The sequence below is a fragment of the Acanthopagrus latus genome, chromosome 11 (assembly GCF_904848185.1).
Source record: "Acanthopagrus latus isolate v.2019 chromosome 11, fAcaLat1.1, whole genome shotgun sequence".
Taxonomy (NCBI): domain Eukaryota; kingdom Metazoa; phylum Chordata; class Actinopteri; order Spariformes; family Sparidae; genus Acanthopagrus; species Acanthopagrus latus.
In genome coordinates this window covers 25,479,369-25,496,653 of record NC_051049.1, presented here as the reverse complement: position 1 = coordinate 25,496,653, position 17,285 = coordinate 25,479,369, and the positions used below count along the sequence as shown (strand labels likewise).

General features: G+C 40.2%; 1 protein-coding gene across 3 annotated transcripts in view; it reads left to right on the top strand.

Moving 5' to 3' along the window:
• The window catches only part of atp11b (ATPase phospholipid transporting 11B (putative)), a 58,402-nt gene extending 44,567 nt beyond the window's left edge, over positions 1–13,835 (top strand). For 2 of the 3 annotated variants that reach the window (XR_005077667.1, XM_037114150.1), the window contains 2 exons: positions 3,970–4,133; positions 10,570–13,835. Coding sequence is in view for 2 of the 3 variants with exons in the window: in XM_037114150.1 (XP_036970045.1) it covers positions 3,970–4,133; positions 10,570–10,651 (246 nt within the window). In the remaining variant the exon portion in view is untranslated. Of the gene's footprint in view, positions 1–954; positions 1,802–3,969; positions 4,134–10,569 lie in introns of those variants that run through there. The other variant, XM_037114151.1, reaches the window with a different exon arrangement.
• The last annotated feature ends 3,450 nt before the right edge of the window (positions 13,836–17,285 follow it).

Genomic DNA, 17,285 nt, shown 5'->3' with positions numbered 1-17,285 from the left:
GTGAGGGTCAGAAATGTATTTTACTGCCCAGCTACAGTGCAGCCTTGACTGACTTGCTGACTGACTGACCGCTTGCTTACTAACTGACTAATATTTCTGCTGGTTGGTAAATAAGCAGCACTGGAAAAAAATATCAACTGCAACTGCAGTCTTAGACTTGTATTGAGCCTATGGATTTACAAAACCGAATATTAAAAATTCCAATGCTATGAGATGATTTCAGAATCCACACAAAGAAAGAGCACCTCAAAAATTACATTTTATTGTAATCAAATGTTATTTTTGATGCTCTCCTGGCGATCAGCCTATTATTGTCCTGGTGTGGCTGATTCAGAATTTTTCCAGTTATCAGAATATGGCAATATTTTTTTTTGTTTGTTTGTTCATTTATTTGTTTGTTTTTTGGTCAGATTGCAGATGAATTCATTCAATTTGCCTCTGACATCATACAATAATAAAGTATTTATTAATCTCTGAAAAGTGACTAATGCAGTGGAGTAAATGCAAATGTGATGAATGAAAAGTACCTCAAAATTGTACTTGTATGCAAGTATAGTACTTGAGTAAATAGTATTTAATCACATTCCAACACTCGTTTGACACTTTGACACAAAAATTCTTATTTTTGCTGCAAACATATATCAGTACCAAATATTGCTCATTAGTCTCCTTGATTTATAATAATCTGCATCAGTCCACTCTGCCTAGTACCTTTTCAGAAAATTCCCCAAATGGTTAAAGGAAAAGTGAAGCTGAGTCAACTTATTTTGTATGTTGAAGAATTTAAAGACAGAATGACTCCAGCAGATATTTTTTTGCAGTGCGACTGGTTAGTGAACAGGCTGGCTTTACTGGTCATGTTGCTACTGTATGTCGATGTCTGACCTACCAGCCACTACCTACTACCTGTTTGACTAGCCAGTGGTGTCACTGTAAGCATCTTGTGTCCTCCAGATGGAAGAGGGTGAGGGTTCAGTCGGCCCAGAATATGACCCTGTTAAAGCCCAGCGGAGCCCAGGGGAGGACAATTGGCACCTGCTAGCTGCTTATCCTCCCCCTGCTGCCCCCCGGCCCAGACCCCTGCTCCCCTAGGTAGTACCATACTTCACTCCCATTGTCCCCTTCGTACTGTCTCTGCCCGAGCATTATGGACCAATCAGCCCTGCACTCCCTGATATCTGCAGTAAACCACCTTATATTTGGTTAAGAATACCTGCACCTTTGGTCATTTACCCATGACTGAATGCCACAGCTGCACTGCCCTTTTATTTAATATGTAAAAGAGCTATTTGTGTCCGTCTCTTTGTTGGCCTCACTCTTATATGAATGATCCCATCCCCTCCCGAACTCCATCCATCCCATCCCTTCCACAAAAAAAATTCATCTTCCCCTACATGGATTTGAGTGGCCCTGTCCTCCAACCATAATTGTCCCCCGTCCCTCCTATTCCTGTCTCAATTCACTGTTACTGATCAGATCTGGGTTCTGGTTTTTAGAGCGAGAGAATGCTGTTTGCATGCTGACCTCACTGTCTTTGCTATATTTTTAATCAACCATCTAACCCCACCATACTCAAAATAGTACTTCATTTTGAAGCCTGAATAATATGTCATTGTCTGCTTTTGAGTATTTATCATCTTATCTAATCTATTTTATGATTTTTAAGTTTTAAGCTTTATTTTTGTTGTTTAATTTAAGACTTTAAGTTTTGTTTCTCCACATACAGAGTGGACTTTCTGACTATAAAAGCAAGATCATTGTATCTTCCTAAAGACCCTCTGCTGTTTTAGCTGTGTAACCCTCGTGATGTGCTAAATAAAAGAACAGTGAATATGAACTTCAGCTGAACTCTAATGTAGTAAATCAGTCAGGGGATTATGTCACCCATATAGCTGTCACTGAGGCCTTGGTCATTTCATGACAAAACCTTCAATTCAGGCAGCGTTTTCTCAGAAAACCACAGTTTACAAGAGAAGTATTAATCATAAGGTTTGACCTGGTTTTACTCCGGGCATCATATTGCTGCTGCTTCTCCAGAACTAAACAAAATATGTGCACCACACAGTTCCTCAGGAACAGTCCAAAAGGTGAAATGGCCACTTCTGTTGAAGTGGAGAACAAGTTTTATTGTAACTTGGCTGCTACTAAAAACTGCAGTATCTCAAATCTGCTCTCTTTTGCTTGTGAGTTACACACACTGTGATGACTGATTGCTGCTTCACAGATTGACACGAGTTGTTACTGGTAGATTAATACAGGTATATCAGTCATCTTAGAGTTAATGAAAAGCTGACAGTTTTTATCACCCATATGGTCATACCACGATAGGTGCACCAAGGACACCTCACCAACAGATAAACACTAGTTGAGGACACATACCATCCATGGCTACAGCTGTGGTTTGACTTTTGTCACTGCTTTAACCGCAGTTTGGAATATTAACATTCTCCAACCTCAACTTGTCTCTGCTACAGAGAGGGTGACTATTGCCACAGTAACACGAACAACCCCTTTTCAAAAGGAAAAAGCAGTATTATCTGATAGAGGAAGAGCAAAACCCTGCATTTATTATCCAGGGACACCTGACACTACCGGAATAAATCATATTCAGTTTGTCCCATCTGTGTTTGCTGTTGCCAGCCAAGAAGCAGACGTTTGGTTTTATGCCAACAATGTATTCAATTTCTGCTGCAGAGAAATGAAAAAACAGCAAAATGTTAATCCAAAGCACTGTGGGATACATGGGTCACACTTTCAACTGCATGATATCACTATTTTGGGCTACATTACAGGAGCCATCATCAACAAAAGTAGAATATGTTGGTGTTTACTTGGCTATAAAAACTTTACATGGTCAAAAACGCTGCCATACCCCAAAGTTAGATTTTTAATATCAAGAGACATTACACAGTTAATGCCTGTACTCGGTAATGGCATAAAGTATTTTTATTTTTTTAATGAAAGGAGATTTACGGAAGAATCAGGTGGGTTACTGAAGTGGGCCCATACAGTAGAAAAGAGGTGCTCAGGAGGCAAACTACAGGAGTGTAACCTCACACCTTCTCTCTGTTTGCTCTTGGTCTCTCTGCTCTTCACTTTCCCATCACACACTGTCGCTGTCTCTCTGGTGCTGACTCAGGTTAACAGAACCACCTGATCCTGCAGGTTTCTAGGCAGCAGCCTCGTTCAGTTTTGTCAGCCAATGCATCACTGGCCCATTGAAACGTTTGTCTGGTAATAAAATGTATTTTCAGTCTTCAGTCTAATCAGGCAGTGAGAGGTTTCTTTTACTAAAAATGTACTTTTACATTAAATACGGACAATATGTTTTACCTAACTTTTCATATTTATAAAAGGAAAAAGATCTAAATCTGTTGTTTTTTGTCATGCACATTCATGTTATAGCTCCGGAGCGTTCAGTGCTTCTGTCCAAACAGAGGGAGGCTGGAACATTTGAAAACAGTTAAAAGCCTCAGGGTTAACATCTTTGGAAATGCTCAGTCGGACCTTAACTTTCGGTCGGATTTAATTTACAAATAAGGACAGACTTAATCTGCTCTAATATACTATACTGCGATATAATATACTGCAAATAAATTTGTTTTACATTTTTGAGCTTTTTTCATGTTTTTTTTTAAAATTGATGATATATGTATTATTTGCAAAATTTCAGCCCTTTTGTGTGGCATGTACCAAATATTTTTCCCTGTACATCATTGTTCCTTTGACAGCCTGCAATATGTCATCTCCCAGTTGTCTGTCATCCTGTCGATATGTGACAGTAAAACAGTTTTGTGTTGGTATCAATTTTTTCTCTTTTCTCTACTTTCTCCACTCACTTTCCCTTCCTTCTTTTTCTTTCTTCGTCTCTTCCCCCAATTTCTCTGTGATTTCTCTTACCCTGTTAATACCACTCTCTAACATTTCATTTCACTCTTTCCTTCCCTTCACTCCTGCTCTACCCTCCAGTCTCTATCAGCCCCCCAGGCGCAGGCCCTCAGCTGTGTGGAGTCCCTGTGCTGCTACCAACATGGGCAGAGCGGCTGTTCCCGCCTGGCCCGCCTCCTGGAGCAAATAACTGGGCAGTGCCAGGCCAGCACCAGCCATTGCCACTCATCCAGCCGCAGCAACAGGTGGGGAGGACGACAACGGCAAGAAACAGTGTTTATGAAACCTGATGAATCTTCAGCCCCTTTTGCTTTCAAAAATGTTGGGCTGCAGTCTTAACATGGCTATAACCCTAATGTAAGTCTGTCTTGTTCTGATCCGTCGTTGGGCACACAGTTGTAGGGGAGCAAGGTCTCTAACAGTCAAAGAAACTAGTTTCAGTGTGCGGTTTTACTTTGGGACAACAGCTGAACGAGGAGATCTGCACTCATCGACTGCACTGTTGAGTTTATTCCCGTCAGAGTGTATGTTGGAAGAGTCTGAACATAATGATTAACCTGGCCGAAAGGTGATCTTAATCTTACAGCCACCGTAGTGTACTAGCAGAAATATATTAGTACACCTTGTAACCAAAATCACAGAGACCAATGACTGAAGATTGTGATGGCCATGCCCTCTAGATACTGTAGCATGCAGATAGATGTTAGTCAGGCAAAATATTGGATTCCAGCATTTTTTTAATGGGCATTAAAGGGCAGTTCACTTCTTGTAGGGCTATTTATCATCTAGATTTTGTTTTTATGTGAGTTGCTGAGTTTTAAAGAGATGTCTGTTTTCTCTCAAATGAAATGGAACAAGATGGCACTTGACTTATTGTGTATAAAGTGCAATTTTTTATTTTTTATTTTTTAAGTCAATGTCTCTTTTAAAAATTCATGACCCGGTTACTCGAAATAATCCACAGACCTTGAGTGAGCAGTTTCCTGTGGGAACATTTTATCTACTTTATCACTGCGCAAATGGAAACATGCATCTTCTCATGGATGAGAGGCTAGCTAACTGAGATAGCTAAGGTTGGACGCAATTGTTGTTTACATCATGTGCTGTCATAAGCACAAACGAGTAGATGTTTTCTTCCCTCTGCATGGTGATACGGTGATTAATCATTGTAGTTCAGCAGAAACAAAATAGTTCCTCCATGAAACCGCTCACAGAAAGGCCTTTTGGTGCTTTAAGCTTCACAAGCCGAGTTGCAGTATAATTAAGAGAAGAAGAAGACCTCAAAACTTGCAGCTCACACCGAAACACTCTAGTTCATAAATAACACTACAGATAAGGGGAAAGGAAAAATAAGTATTTTTTTTATTTTTGGGGTGAACTGTCTCTTCAAGGCCCTTACAATGAAAACCTGTTACTACATACAGGCTCCTAACAGGTCTCAATATTACTCTATGTGACCTTCTCTAGCCCCTACATTACAGGGGTCTGTCCATTAGCCCATGTGTCTATGTCCTAATCATCTATGCTGCGATCTGTTATTCTGTCTGTCCTGTCTGTCTTCCCTGTTTCTGTTCAACACTCCCTTAAAATCAAAGGTTGGTGTCGTAGGAGGAGTTGGCCTGATTAGCCAGTTTTCAAGGAAATTTGCCTAATCCGTAATGCACTTTAACAGATGTCTATATGTCAGTTATTAAATTGACTAACTAGCTTTAGGTTGACTCCTATATTGTACAGGAGGTCTTCTTGTTCATTAGAGGGCTTCTCCAGTTGAGTTGAGACAAGACAGTGGTAAGATGGTTGAGTTATATATGAACCAAACACCAGATTTGCACATCTCTGGCATTACCTATGATTGAAGAGATGTGAAAGTGCTTCATAAGTGATGGGTTATGGCGACTTAACTTTCAAGCTGCACTGGATTTTGCATTTTGGTGGCCCTAAGTGACAGAGAGAGGTGTTAATAATGAAACATGATGTCACAAAGTGAGCTCTCAGTAAGTGCAGATAAAAAGTCATCTCTGCTGCATGTCTACTTTGTGATGAAGGATGATGTAACATCTACAACTTGGATTTTTCTTGCTTGCAAAAATTTGCCAAGTGCAGCTTTAGAGATGAGGAAGCTGAGTTGACAGTTTGCTGGGCTGCCCATTCTGCAGTTTCAGTGTTATTGTGTCTTTTTGTCCTGCATGCCAGTGACTCCGAGGGGTCATCGATTAATTGACCTGATCAGCCCTTTCTGCTGAGCAATCAATACTCCCCAAAACATCATGGGACTTTTTGTATTGATTACATCAGTAATGAAGATGTAGCATTCTTGTTGTTTGTGTGTGTGAGTCTTCTGCAGTGGGTCTTGAACAGAGTCGGGTGGCGTGGGCACGAATGTTTGTTCATTCATGACTGTGTGTGTGTGTTTGTGAAGGTAATGAATGCATGCAGGTCAAAATAAGGGATGCACTGTTGATCCCCACCTTCCCATCAGCCCCTCTGGACAGCAACATGCAGACTCTCTGTGGTGGAGTTGAGGACCAGGTCGTCCCAGTCATTCAGGCCCAGAGGGCATAGCCGTCTTGCAAGTAGTCTCATATCAGAGACACAAAATTGTGACCGGCTATAACAACATATTTTCTGCCAGGCCTGAGCTTAAATAACTAACATCGTAGGCATCCTCTGATCATTTTAAACTTTGATTCAGCCATACATAGAATGAGTCCTGCATTTAATATGTCTTTCTTTCATTATTATTCAGATAGCAGTGGGTGAGATATGCACCATGAAATACTCTTTTCAGTTGTTGTTTGAGTCATTTCACTGGAAGACAGAAAAGTATTTTGATTGCTTCAGGGTCAGATTGCCAGTAAATATATGATTCGATTTAGATGAATTTCTTCCTGTGGGAATGATTGATTTGTTTTCTGACCTTGGCACAAAGCAGCCAATCAGAGTCTTCCAACTGAGCAAACAGCAGCCAATTTGTACTCCCAGAGGGATAAACAAACAATGAACATAAGTAAAATGCTCTGCCGTGTTGTGCTTTATACTGTAAATACACAATCAACCAATAGAATTTGGCCTGAATGTGCAGGTTTAGTTTTTATTCCTCATCCCTTCCCCTAATAATACCTCTCTGCTCCTTTTCTCTTCATTATCTTCCCACTCCTCTTCTGCTCTCCACATACCTTCTTTTCTCCCTCCCCTCTCCTCCTTTACCTTGTGAGTTTTAGAAAATAAAGCCTAAAACCACAAAGAACGAATGAAAGTCTAGTAAGACTCAGCCCACATTTGGCCTTAATGCTATGAAACTGCCATAGGGGAACGGGAATATATCCACCCAGTCTTATATAACAAGCTTAATGACTGGAAGGGACTTATAGCTATGATATTTACCAACATATATCCATACATACATACATACATACATACATACATACATACATACATACATACATACATACATACATACATAAAGTATTTATCGGTTATATATTGGAAGCCCAACTGTAGCTGGCTGCTTGACTAGGCCTGTTGTTTAATGCTGGCCACAGCTGAAAAATGGCAAAGGGCGATTGATGTCAGGAGTCAGAGATGTTTTTCATAATTAATGAGATATTCACCCGCATGTAATTGTCAAATTGCAGCAGCTGCATTTCCATCCAAAGGTCAAACTCATTTAATCCAAACATTTCAATTACATGTTTTGATTACAATCTTTTTTTTCGAATTGACATTTCCAAAATGACATTTATGCAGTTGAACCATGGCACATCGTATGCTATGGTATCATGATACATGATATATATGTGGATATTTTAACAATCTCCTCAAAAGTCCTCCATAAAGGCAAAATCAAATATAAATAAACATTTGACCAGTTAGCTCTTTATTGCTATTGAGATGATATTGTGGGGATGCCTATTGATACTTAAACAAAATATTGTTGATGAATAATCAACAGTTATGTGGATAATGTTGGGTAAAGGAAAGTAGTAGAACCAGTAGAACAGTCTGGTAAGTTCTGAAAATTATATCACTTCACTGTAAAAGCCGGAGAAGAAAACATTAATGTCAGTATAACACTATCCAAAATCTAAGCCAATATATAGTCTTATGTAAGATGATAATATATGAAAGACATCTTGCCTAGTACTATTTGGTCGTGCACCATTTAGCAGGCATATATCCCAAAAAGTCTGCTTTAAAAAAATAATTGGAGATGTGATTAAAAGTTACAAAGTGTTCATCATGTCAGACCTTAAGGTGCAATATGTAATATTTCTGCATTAACATGTCTAGAAACAACTAGATCTTTGCTATATAGTATAATGCTTTTCCCAAATGCTTCCAACAATGTTCAAACCCAGAGAAATCCAAGACTCAGAGGGTGTGGAAGGAAGTCAGCAAACGTGACTTAGCAATCAGTGGAGAAACTGCAAAGCATTACCTCGTCCTTCAACATTTCTGCCTAAATGACATCAAATTTTATCAGAGTTTTTCTCAGCATTGTGGTTGTTCAACAATACAAAAACAACAACTCCCATGATCCCGCACCTAACTATGTGGGGTTTTTTTGACCAAGAGACATTTAATGGCAGAAATAACATACTGTGTGTTTTATACATTCTGATTTAAATTCATAATTATAATCCTTGGATGGAAACTCAGCTGTAGTCTGAAACTTGCTCCTTCCTCTCCTGTTTGCTTTGAACAAGGGGACCACACCCTAAACCAGAGAGGCTGCTGGGAAATGTAGTCTTGGAGAGTCTTTTTTGTTTGTTGTTTTTTGCTACTTCCTGTATCTATAAGCCTTTTTCTACTGGATCCTGAAGCCTTATATGTGCTTCTGAGAAGCGGCAAACTTCGAGGGCATGCTTGTTTTATAATCAGGAGAGTTCCAGGTGGGTGGAGTTTACCTTCTCCACATGTTTATATCAGTATACCCAGAACTCCACCTGTCTTCTCCACTACCGGCTACAAAACAAGAATGCCCAGACTCTGTCTTGTTGCATGGGGGCTGCTGTTGCCTTTGGTACTTTGTATACAATGTAAACCTGTATGTATTTGTGCCCCCTCACACACTCCTCCTCCTGCACTTGTCTTTTTGTCCTCTCTGTGTCCCTGTCCTTCTGTGTCTGAAATCTGCATAATGTTGTTTCGACCTTCCAGATTAATTATTCATGTGCTTTTAACGTCCCCCGTGAGCTTTGTCTTGTCAGAAATCTGCCCGTTTTGTTCTTTTCTTGGGTTCATGTTCCCACCGGCTTCATCCCGACAGTGTTTTGGTGCTAACGTCCTCTTTGTTCTGTCGTAACCCGCGGAGCAAAGATGGTTTTAGCATTGAGATGTTTTCTGTTTGACCCCAGCCCTGAAACACAGCTGAGCTGGTGATGTAGCACGAGAGAGTGCCTCCAGTCAAACCACCATTTGAGTCATCAGCCTATTTAAAGTCCCTTGTTTTCCCATTCACCAGGTCTTAAAACGGTTGTCTTCATCTCGCAGAGCAGCATTTAATTTTGAAGGTGTATAGAATTGTTCAGAGTAGAGCAGCTGATATTTAGAAATCAAAAGATGCCTGCACATGTAGCTCAGCAGGTGCAGTGCGGTCTGCCTCATATATTCAGCATGTGAAAACTACACACACACACATTTCCGTCTTTACACGTGCAGTCATGTGAGGATCAGGTGTAGCAGCTAGAAGGAAGGCTCTGTTTGATGTGAGGATGTAGAACCACAGTCTCTCCGCTCCACCCTGCTGGTGCTTTGAGGCAGAAGCTCTGATCGCTGACAGCTTTGATGTGAGTCAGTGTAGCTGCGGTCCACCGTTGTGACCTTTTAGAGCTGTGACTTTCATTATTTATCCACTTTGTGTTTTAGTCTCTTCCAGCCCAATCACTGGCCATTTAGTTGGAGTGGTTTACAATTGGATGAGATTGTGTATTAGTGCTACTATCACTGTTTGTGGGACATTTCCAAAGGAGATCCAGATCGTTAAGCTAAGGACAGAAAGGGACTGTGCCTCTGTCATGTCTCTAAATAGAATTAAAGAGTATAGCATAGATTTTATACTATATGCATAAATGTTTACTGTTGTGGAAGATAGAATAACTATTTTTCTATTCAAAAAGTGAAGATTATTTAAGTAGTTAAAGTTAAGCATGTATATTTTACATGCAGAAAATCAGTTATCAGTCCTGGTTATCTTGAGCGTGGATAAATGAAGCATGAATGTTGATGGATGTTGATCATGATGTATTTGTCTTTGTGATGACCATGTTGATTTTTGATCATGAGTTGAGTAGCTCAAGTCTCGTCTCATCTCCTCCAAGAACAAACCAGAGACAGATTCAGAAAACAAAAGCCCTACATGTTGTTATCTTTGGACCCGATTTGAAACAAGTTCAGTTAGCTGACACTGACAGACCTGAATTATTGAGGTAATCAGGAGAGACTTGTGATACTCATCACTAACACCATCACACCATTATTAACTCCTCACTCTTTCATCCTTCACTCTACTCTGCGTATTCCAGCCTGGTTGTGTAGATTGTAATCACAAACCTTTGGACAACAATGTGTCAGCTAGTGACAGCCAAGCCTACCAAACACACACACACACACACACACACACACACACACACACACACTCCGTCAGCCTCCTAACCCTCAGTCACTGCTGCCTGTTTTCAGGTCTTGGAGCGACACGGAGAACTTCTACTCCAACGATCGCAGCATCCTGACGCTGTCACCCATCGAGGCCACCCACTGCTGACTCCCAGAGGCCACTGACTGTCACGCACAGAGCAGGGGGAGAGCTACCACTCCACCATGAATCATAATCACACCCCCACCCACCCTGCCACCATTTTATAAACCTACTTCAGTTTAAAGTCAGTGCATTCTCAGCTGGACGCAGATGGGAGCTGTCGCATTATGTGAAACCAAAGGACTCGGCTCATTGCAGCAGGCTGATTTATTCTTCCATAATTTGCTTCCTCGAATGGATCAGTTCTTAGAAGAAAGGTTGGCAGAGGAGCTGCAACATGGAAGGAAATGGAGCAAGTCAGCATTCAGTTATCAGAATCTTTGCTGCTTACAGGATGTTTGCAAGTCCTGCAAAACTACCTGAATATATCTTATTTAAATTCCCTTCAAAAGCTGAAGAAGACGTATCAGCTCACAGGTGCTGCCCTCTGAGATCAGCCCAGGTACATGAACTGTCGCGCAGCTATTTATTATTCAATTCCAGTTCAGTTACCAAACTTAGTTTTTTCTTCCAACTGCCCTAAAAATGACTGCTCTGTCTGACATATCTGTAAACATAGATTGGAGATTCCTGACCATCTCAGCTTTTAGCCACAAATTTTAGCTTATGTCAGGCATCAGTCCCGCTCGAAGCATTTCAGCCTCGGGACTGTAACCTCACCAAGCTGGTTTGGATGATACCTGACTAATGTGGCTTGTAGACACCAGCATCGCCCATGTAGCACCAGGACTGAAGCGCTGCACACTCATACTCAGAGGTTTCAGCTAGCAGCTGAGGCATGACATCACGTTGCTTCCCTGAGCTTCCTCTTTAAGCTGTTGCCTCGCTGCACCGTCATTTCTCACTCAGATGGAAAGGGAAAAAGCTAGACCACCCACAGCCCTGTAGCTTTCTGATGACATCTAGACTTGTTTCCCTCGAATTTTCACTTCTTGCTTGATGCTGTGCAAAGAATTTCATCTCTATCATGGAACCAAAGACCAAAGGATGCCGACTGGAGTTTAAAAGATGTTTATTTTTGTGCCTGTTTGTACAGAAGCTTATATTGTTAAGAAGACTATTATTATTGTTTGTGCTGCTTCTATCGCCTGACTGTTCAGGCCTCTGTCTCGGTGGTGCGTTGCTCTGAAGGAGGCCGGATGGGGTCTGTTTAAAAAGCCATACATTTTCAAGAGGTTATATTCTTCATAGATGATTGAAGGTACTGCAGGTGGAAGCTGTTTGAGCCTGTTGTCGTTGTCACTTTGTTACAAAACTTGTTCCCTTAAATGCCTTTTCTCATTCAGCCTGGTTAGCAAAGACATCTGAGCATTAAAGGCCATGATGCTCAGGGAATATTCGAGTTTTTATAGCATCTGTCCAAACAGACTTGAAGGTAAAATATCCCCTCTCAGCTGCATACAAATATTCCCTGAGTATCAGATCAGGTATTAAAACAGGTATTACAATTTTATTTCAGTGAGACAAAGACAGCTTTAATGGCAAGATGCTTTTCCAAACCACGGCTGATGTGTCGACCCTGACAGCAGAATGTCTCTATCTGTAGAGAGATAGATGTATCAGATAAATATAATTCAGCTTCTGTAAAGATGAAAAGCAGAGTGTTTGCACAGTTCACACATTGAAATCACATTTTTTTCATTTTCTCAAATCATCGCTCGTCTCTCACCATCAAAATCATCTGAATCATTTTTTTGCTGTTTTTCTCGTCATGTGTGTTTCTCTCCACATGCTGATGAAGTGTGTATGTGTGGAAGTGCTGCAGTGTTGTCTTGCACGGCAGCCATGTTGGTTGAAGGAAGACTGGTACGTGAGCCGTTGTACGACCTCAGTGGCCACACGCTGCCGCAGGTCAAAGGTCAGCTGTTCCCCTTTGGCGTTTGTCCTCTTCTTAAGAAAAAAAAAATGGTGGAACGAAGAAAAGTGTGACAGTTCTTCTTTTTGGGAGAATTCAGTTGAAGGTGACTGACAGAAGTTTAAGGCAGAAACCTTTAGAGACAACCGTTTTAAACTTGACATCAACAGCCACACGACAATGACTCGCACATGCCTCAGCTCACACAGGGAACATTCAGAGTCACAGATGTTTCTACTGAAAATCAGAGTTAATGTTTTTGTCAGTCAGCTCGTTGAGTATTCTATTTTCTAAAATGGTACCTGTTACCTCTTTGATGCATACTTGGCCTGTTGTATCCTTTCTGTTCATACAGGTGACAATGAAAGTGTCTATTTATTATTGCAATACTTTTTTTCCTGTGTTTGTGTTGAACTTTTCTTACATATCAATATAAATGTGTATGATGGCCTGAATGCAGCAACTTCCCAAAATATTTTACTTGATGTTAGACATGTTATCGGGAGGTTGAACCTCTGTGGAAGCTATTTTCTTGTGTGACATGAAAGGTGTCGCTGCAGCTGTCGGCTGCGAGCCTGAATGTTAGTTTGTTACAGGACATTTAAAAACTCCCTCAGTTAGATCTCTCCATCCAACAACAGTTCTTTTTAACCATGTTGAGCTCATTTATGTTGTTTAACTGTCACCTGGAAAAAGATATAATGATTAAACACGAAGATGTCAGTGGTGCGAAATGTTCATCCAATCTCGGTGAATAAACATTGTTGATGTCAAACCTAAAGAGGGTTTGCCATCAAGAACATTGATTGGTTGAACAATGTGACTTTATTTTCCATCCTAGAGACAAAAAAAATCAACCATAATAAACATATGATACCTTTAATCTGTACCAGGATTTTGCTAAATACATGTAAATGCTGTTTAAAGGGGGCACGTCACCAGTTTTTACCCATAAAGGTCAGTGGGCTCATTGAGGCCAGACTCAGTCTGATGTTAATCTTGAGTAATGCTTAATCTGTATCTTTGAAGCTTGAAATGAGAGATTTAAATTCAGGATATATCTTGGCCTCTGCTGCATCAGTGTTGACCGCTCTTTTTTTTAAATGCAATACTAAATCCAATAAAACCCCTTTAATACCTTTTAAAAAAGGTCAAATTTGATACAGCAGAGGAAGATATATCCAGACATAAGCACTAGATCATGCAACCTTCTCTGCCTGGTAAATGTCAACATCTTTCCACCTCCACGAGTGTCCAGCTCAACCTGAGATTTTTATTACTTTGAAGAGCTCCTTCAGAGCCACAGAAGACACAATAAAAACAGTTTTCATTAAAGATTTGGGGATTTTTTTTTTTTTCACCTGCCATTAATTGGTATTGGCGACATCATAGCCAGTAAATATAGCTGATGATAAACACGACACGACATTTGCACACTATAGCATGTAGTGGTATGCACCTTTACAACAAAAGCATTTTACAAAAAGATGAAATGATCTGAAATCTTATCATACGGCCATGAGAAGCAGGTAATTATCAGTAGTCAGTGTCAGCTAAATTGAAAACCCATATCGTGCATCCTGTTTTCACAGACTGAGCAGTACTTCCTTTTGACAAGTCAAGGTTTCCAGTACTGACGCATACAGCCTTGAAAGGTGTGACGCGCCAGAATCAGCCCTGAGAGAAAGGACTCATTTAAAGCAGAGAGTTAAATTCCTCTCTGGGATCAGCAGTAAACTCGGTGGTCCAGGGGGATTTTGGGGGCATCAGAGCTGTGAACCGGTGGAGTTATTACACGACAGCAGAGCATATGGCCGAGGACGGAAGACGAGTCCTCCCCTGTCAGAGGCAAACAAGGCTTTATGTGCAGAAACACCTGCAGTGTCGGAGCAGTTGTGATGCCCCCTAGTGCTCACTACAGAGACCCAAAGTGTTCCGAATGAAATAAGACATGATACATCAAAAGGAGCGCAAAGGGAAAAGTTACATGATAAAAAAAAAGTTTAAAATGAAAAAAGTGGAATTACAGTACAGACATATCTCCTTGCTTATCTATATTAGTTGTTTCTTACACTTTGGGCCTCTGTATTCTCATCCAGTCAGTTTTAGATTCAGAGCAACAGCTACAGCACATGATATTGCAGTTCTATCCAGGTACAGATTTTCTCTAACACATATCTAATGTAACTCGAGCACTCGAGTGATATCTTCACTGCTGCTCATGCAGGAAACAGATTTGAACTATATTTTTTTAAGGTGGCACAGTAGTAACAGCCAACGCCTGATTCTCCAAAGTATCACAGCGCTGACGTCATCGAAGCTTCATTACAAGAGAGCAGCTCCGAGGCCTCGGGGGTATTTCTAGAAGCAGGAGATCACTCAGCCACATCATTTGGAAAGGGAGAAAGAAATGGCAATTAAATATTTTATTAAGCCTCGACTCTGGATTAAGATCATGTCAATCAATCAGATATACCATCCAAGTTTAATTGAATTTCTTATTAAAAATACCAAGAGCTGCTTAAGTCTGTCAACAAGTGTGGACTAAAATAAAGTGCTGCTGCTCCTGGAGATGTTGGCCCTGGAGTGAATAAGTGCAGTAGAGCTGCAGTGATCGATAAGTCGATCAAAATAAAATCTGTCGACAATTTTTTTTTTTTTTTTAAAGTCATTTTTCCAGCATCATGTAAGGATTTGATGCTTGTCATTGTAATTCATGATAGTAAAAGAAAAGTCAGAGAATTTGAAAATGTCACTTTGGGCTCTGAGAAACTTTGTTTGAAATCACATTTCACAATAGTTGTCAGCTATTATTGTCAGACAGTTTAATCCATCAATCAGTTTCAGTCAGTCTTTAGGAGGAAAAAGTCAAAATCCTCATACTCTAGCTCGTTAAATGTGAATATTTTCTGCCGTCTTTACTCTTCTCTTACAGCAAACTGGATGTCTGTGGAATTTAAACAAATCAAGACATTTGTGGCCGTCATCTTGACCTTGTGGAACAATTACCGACATTTTTCACAATTTTCTGTCATTTAGACTAAACAGCCAGACCATTAATCATGGAATAATCGGCAGCAATTCTCCAGGTAACGTCAGAAGGCTTTGCAGAAAATTAGGTTTCAAACTAAAAAGAAAAAAAAAAACTACATGAAATGCTGAGAGGTGACGTCAGTGCAGAGATGCTCTTGGAAAGCTCAGCCAAGGTTTGCAGACTTGAATCAAATTAAGGTTTCCTTGATTAAATCAGCTAAAAAGGGGAGTCTAAAGTAAATTAAATTCATGTCAAAGGATCAGTCCTCTGCAGCGGCGTCCTGTGACTCAGCCAGCACGACACGAGGCTGCAGATCATGTCGGTGAAATCATTTTTATTCTCTCTGCACCAGACGACTGATAAACCACCACCATCGCTCTTCTGTTCACTGACACCTCTGGATGTGGATGTGTCCGTCTGTCCTCCCTCCTCCTCCTCCTGTCTGTAAATCTGTCTTATAGCTGATGTTTATGAAGATGCGGTTCTATTTACGAAATAAATACATTTTTTTAGAAATGGTTCTGTGGCGTGTGGGTTCATTCATTGAAGTGCTTTTATGATTTATGTAGCTGCCGTTTTAGATCATGTACTCCTGTGTTTTCTAGTTGACCTGTCCAGGGACAACAGGTGCACATAAGCTGCTGGCTAACTCTGGTGCAGTTACTGTTAATAGTGCCTTGTATAATTAAAACTAACAAACAAACAAAATAGAAATTATAATGTAGAATTTTTAAGAAAATGTTTTGACCTTTTGTTTTGTGGAACCAAATGGAAAAGAATATATATTTTAGTCATTTTAAGAACATAGCCCTGCTATTTTTTTTTCTTTTAATTCCTTCTAAAATCTTAAACTCGGTTTCACACATGGAAAACCTGGGAAATAAAACAAAATAAATTCTCATGATTTCCCCCATGTGATTGAACACAAACATGTTTTCCCATTCCCACCCAGTTTTGTCGCCCACGTTTTCGTGGAAGAAATAAATCAAGGAACTTCCTGGCAAAACTTTTTTTTTTTTCCCCACTAGTTCAAAAGTCATAAACACAGGAGAGAACATTTCAATCCAACTTGGAAAATGGGTCACCAGGAAGAAAAGAACATGTCCTCATTTGCCCCTCAGGGCTCCTGTGAGTTACTCTGCAGATCAGAAGCTCCATCAGGGCCAATGTAGTGTGATTTCAGATGCATTACATGGATCCTCATTTAAAAATTACAGATTCCAATAATCACAAAAATGCTGATAATCAGACCAAACCATGGTAAACTATCCATGCTTGTACATGTATGTGTGATTTACTTGTATTTACTTCACTTTGATACTTCTGTCACACTTTAACACTTTACGCTAATGTCCCGTAATATTTTAACACCATACCTTTATGTCTACTCAAGAATGACTTTTAACTGCACTAGTAGTTATTGTTTCGTTTCCCCCTCGTCCCTTATGAGTAGATTTCTTTGCTGGTGTTTGTCTTTATTGTGTTGTAGAAACCAGATTTCCCCCTGTGGTAGATTTGCTGTAGTTCAGCTTCTTTCAGTCTGATGTAATTGGTAGCTTGCAATGTTTACAAAGTAGCTTTTCCAACACTGGTAATTGATTAGCTGGACCTCCATGTGGTGCCTGCTGGGAGTTCAAAACAAGAAGGTGTGAAGTCGATGTGATTAATGCCTCTGTGTACATGTTAAAGCACAGACCTGAAAAGAGCTCTGACTAGCTTGCTGAAATAATTAGAAATTTAATAAAAGTGCA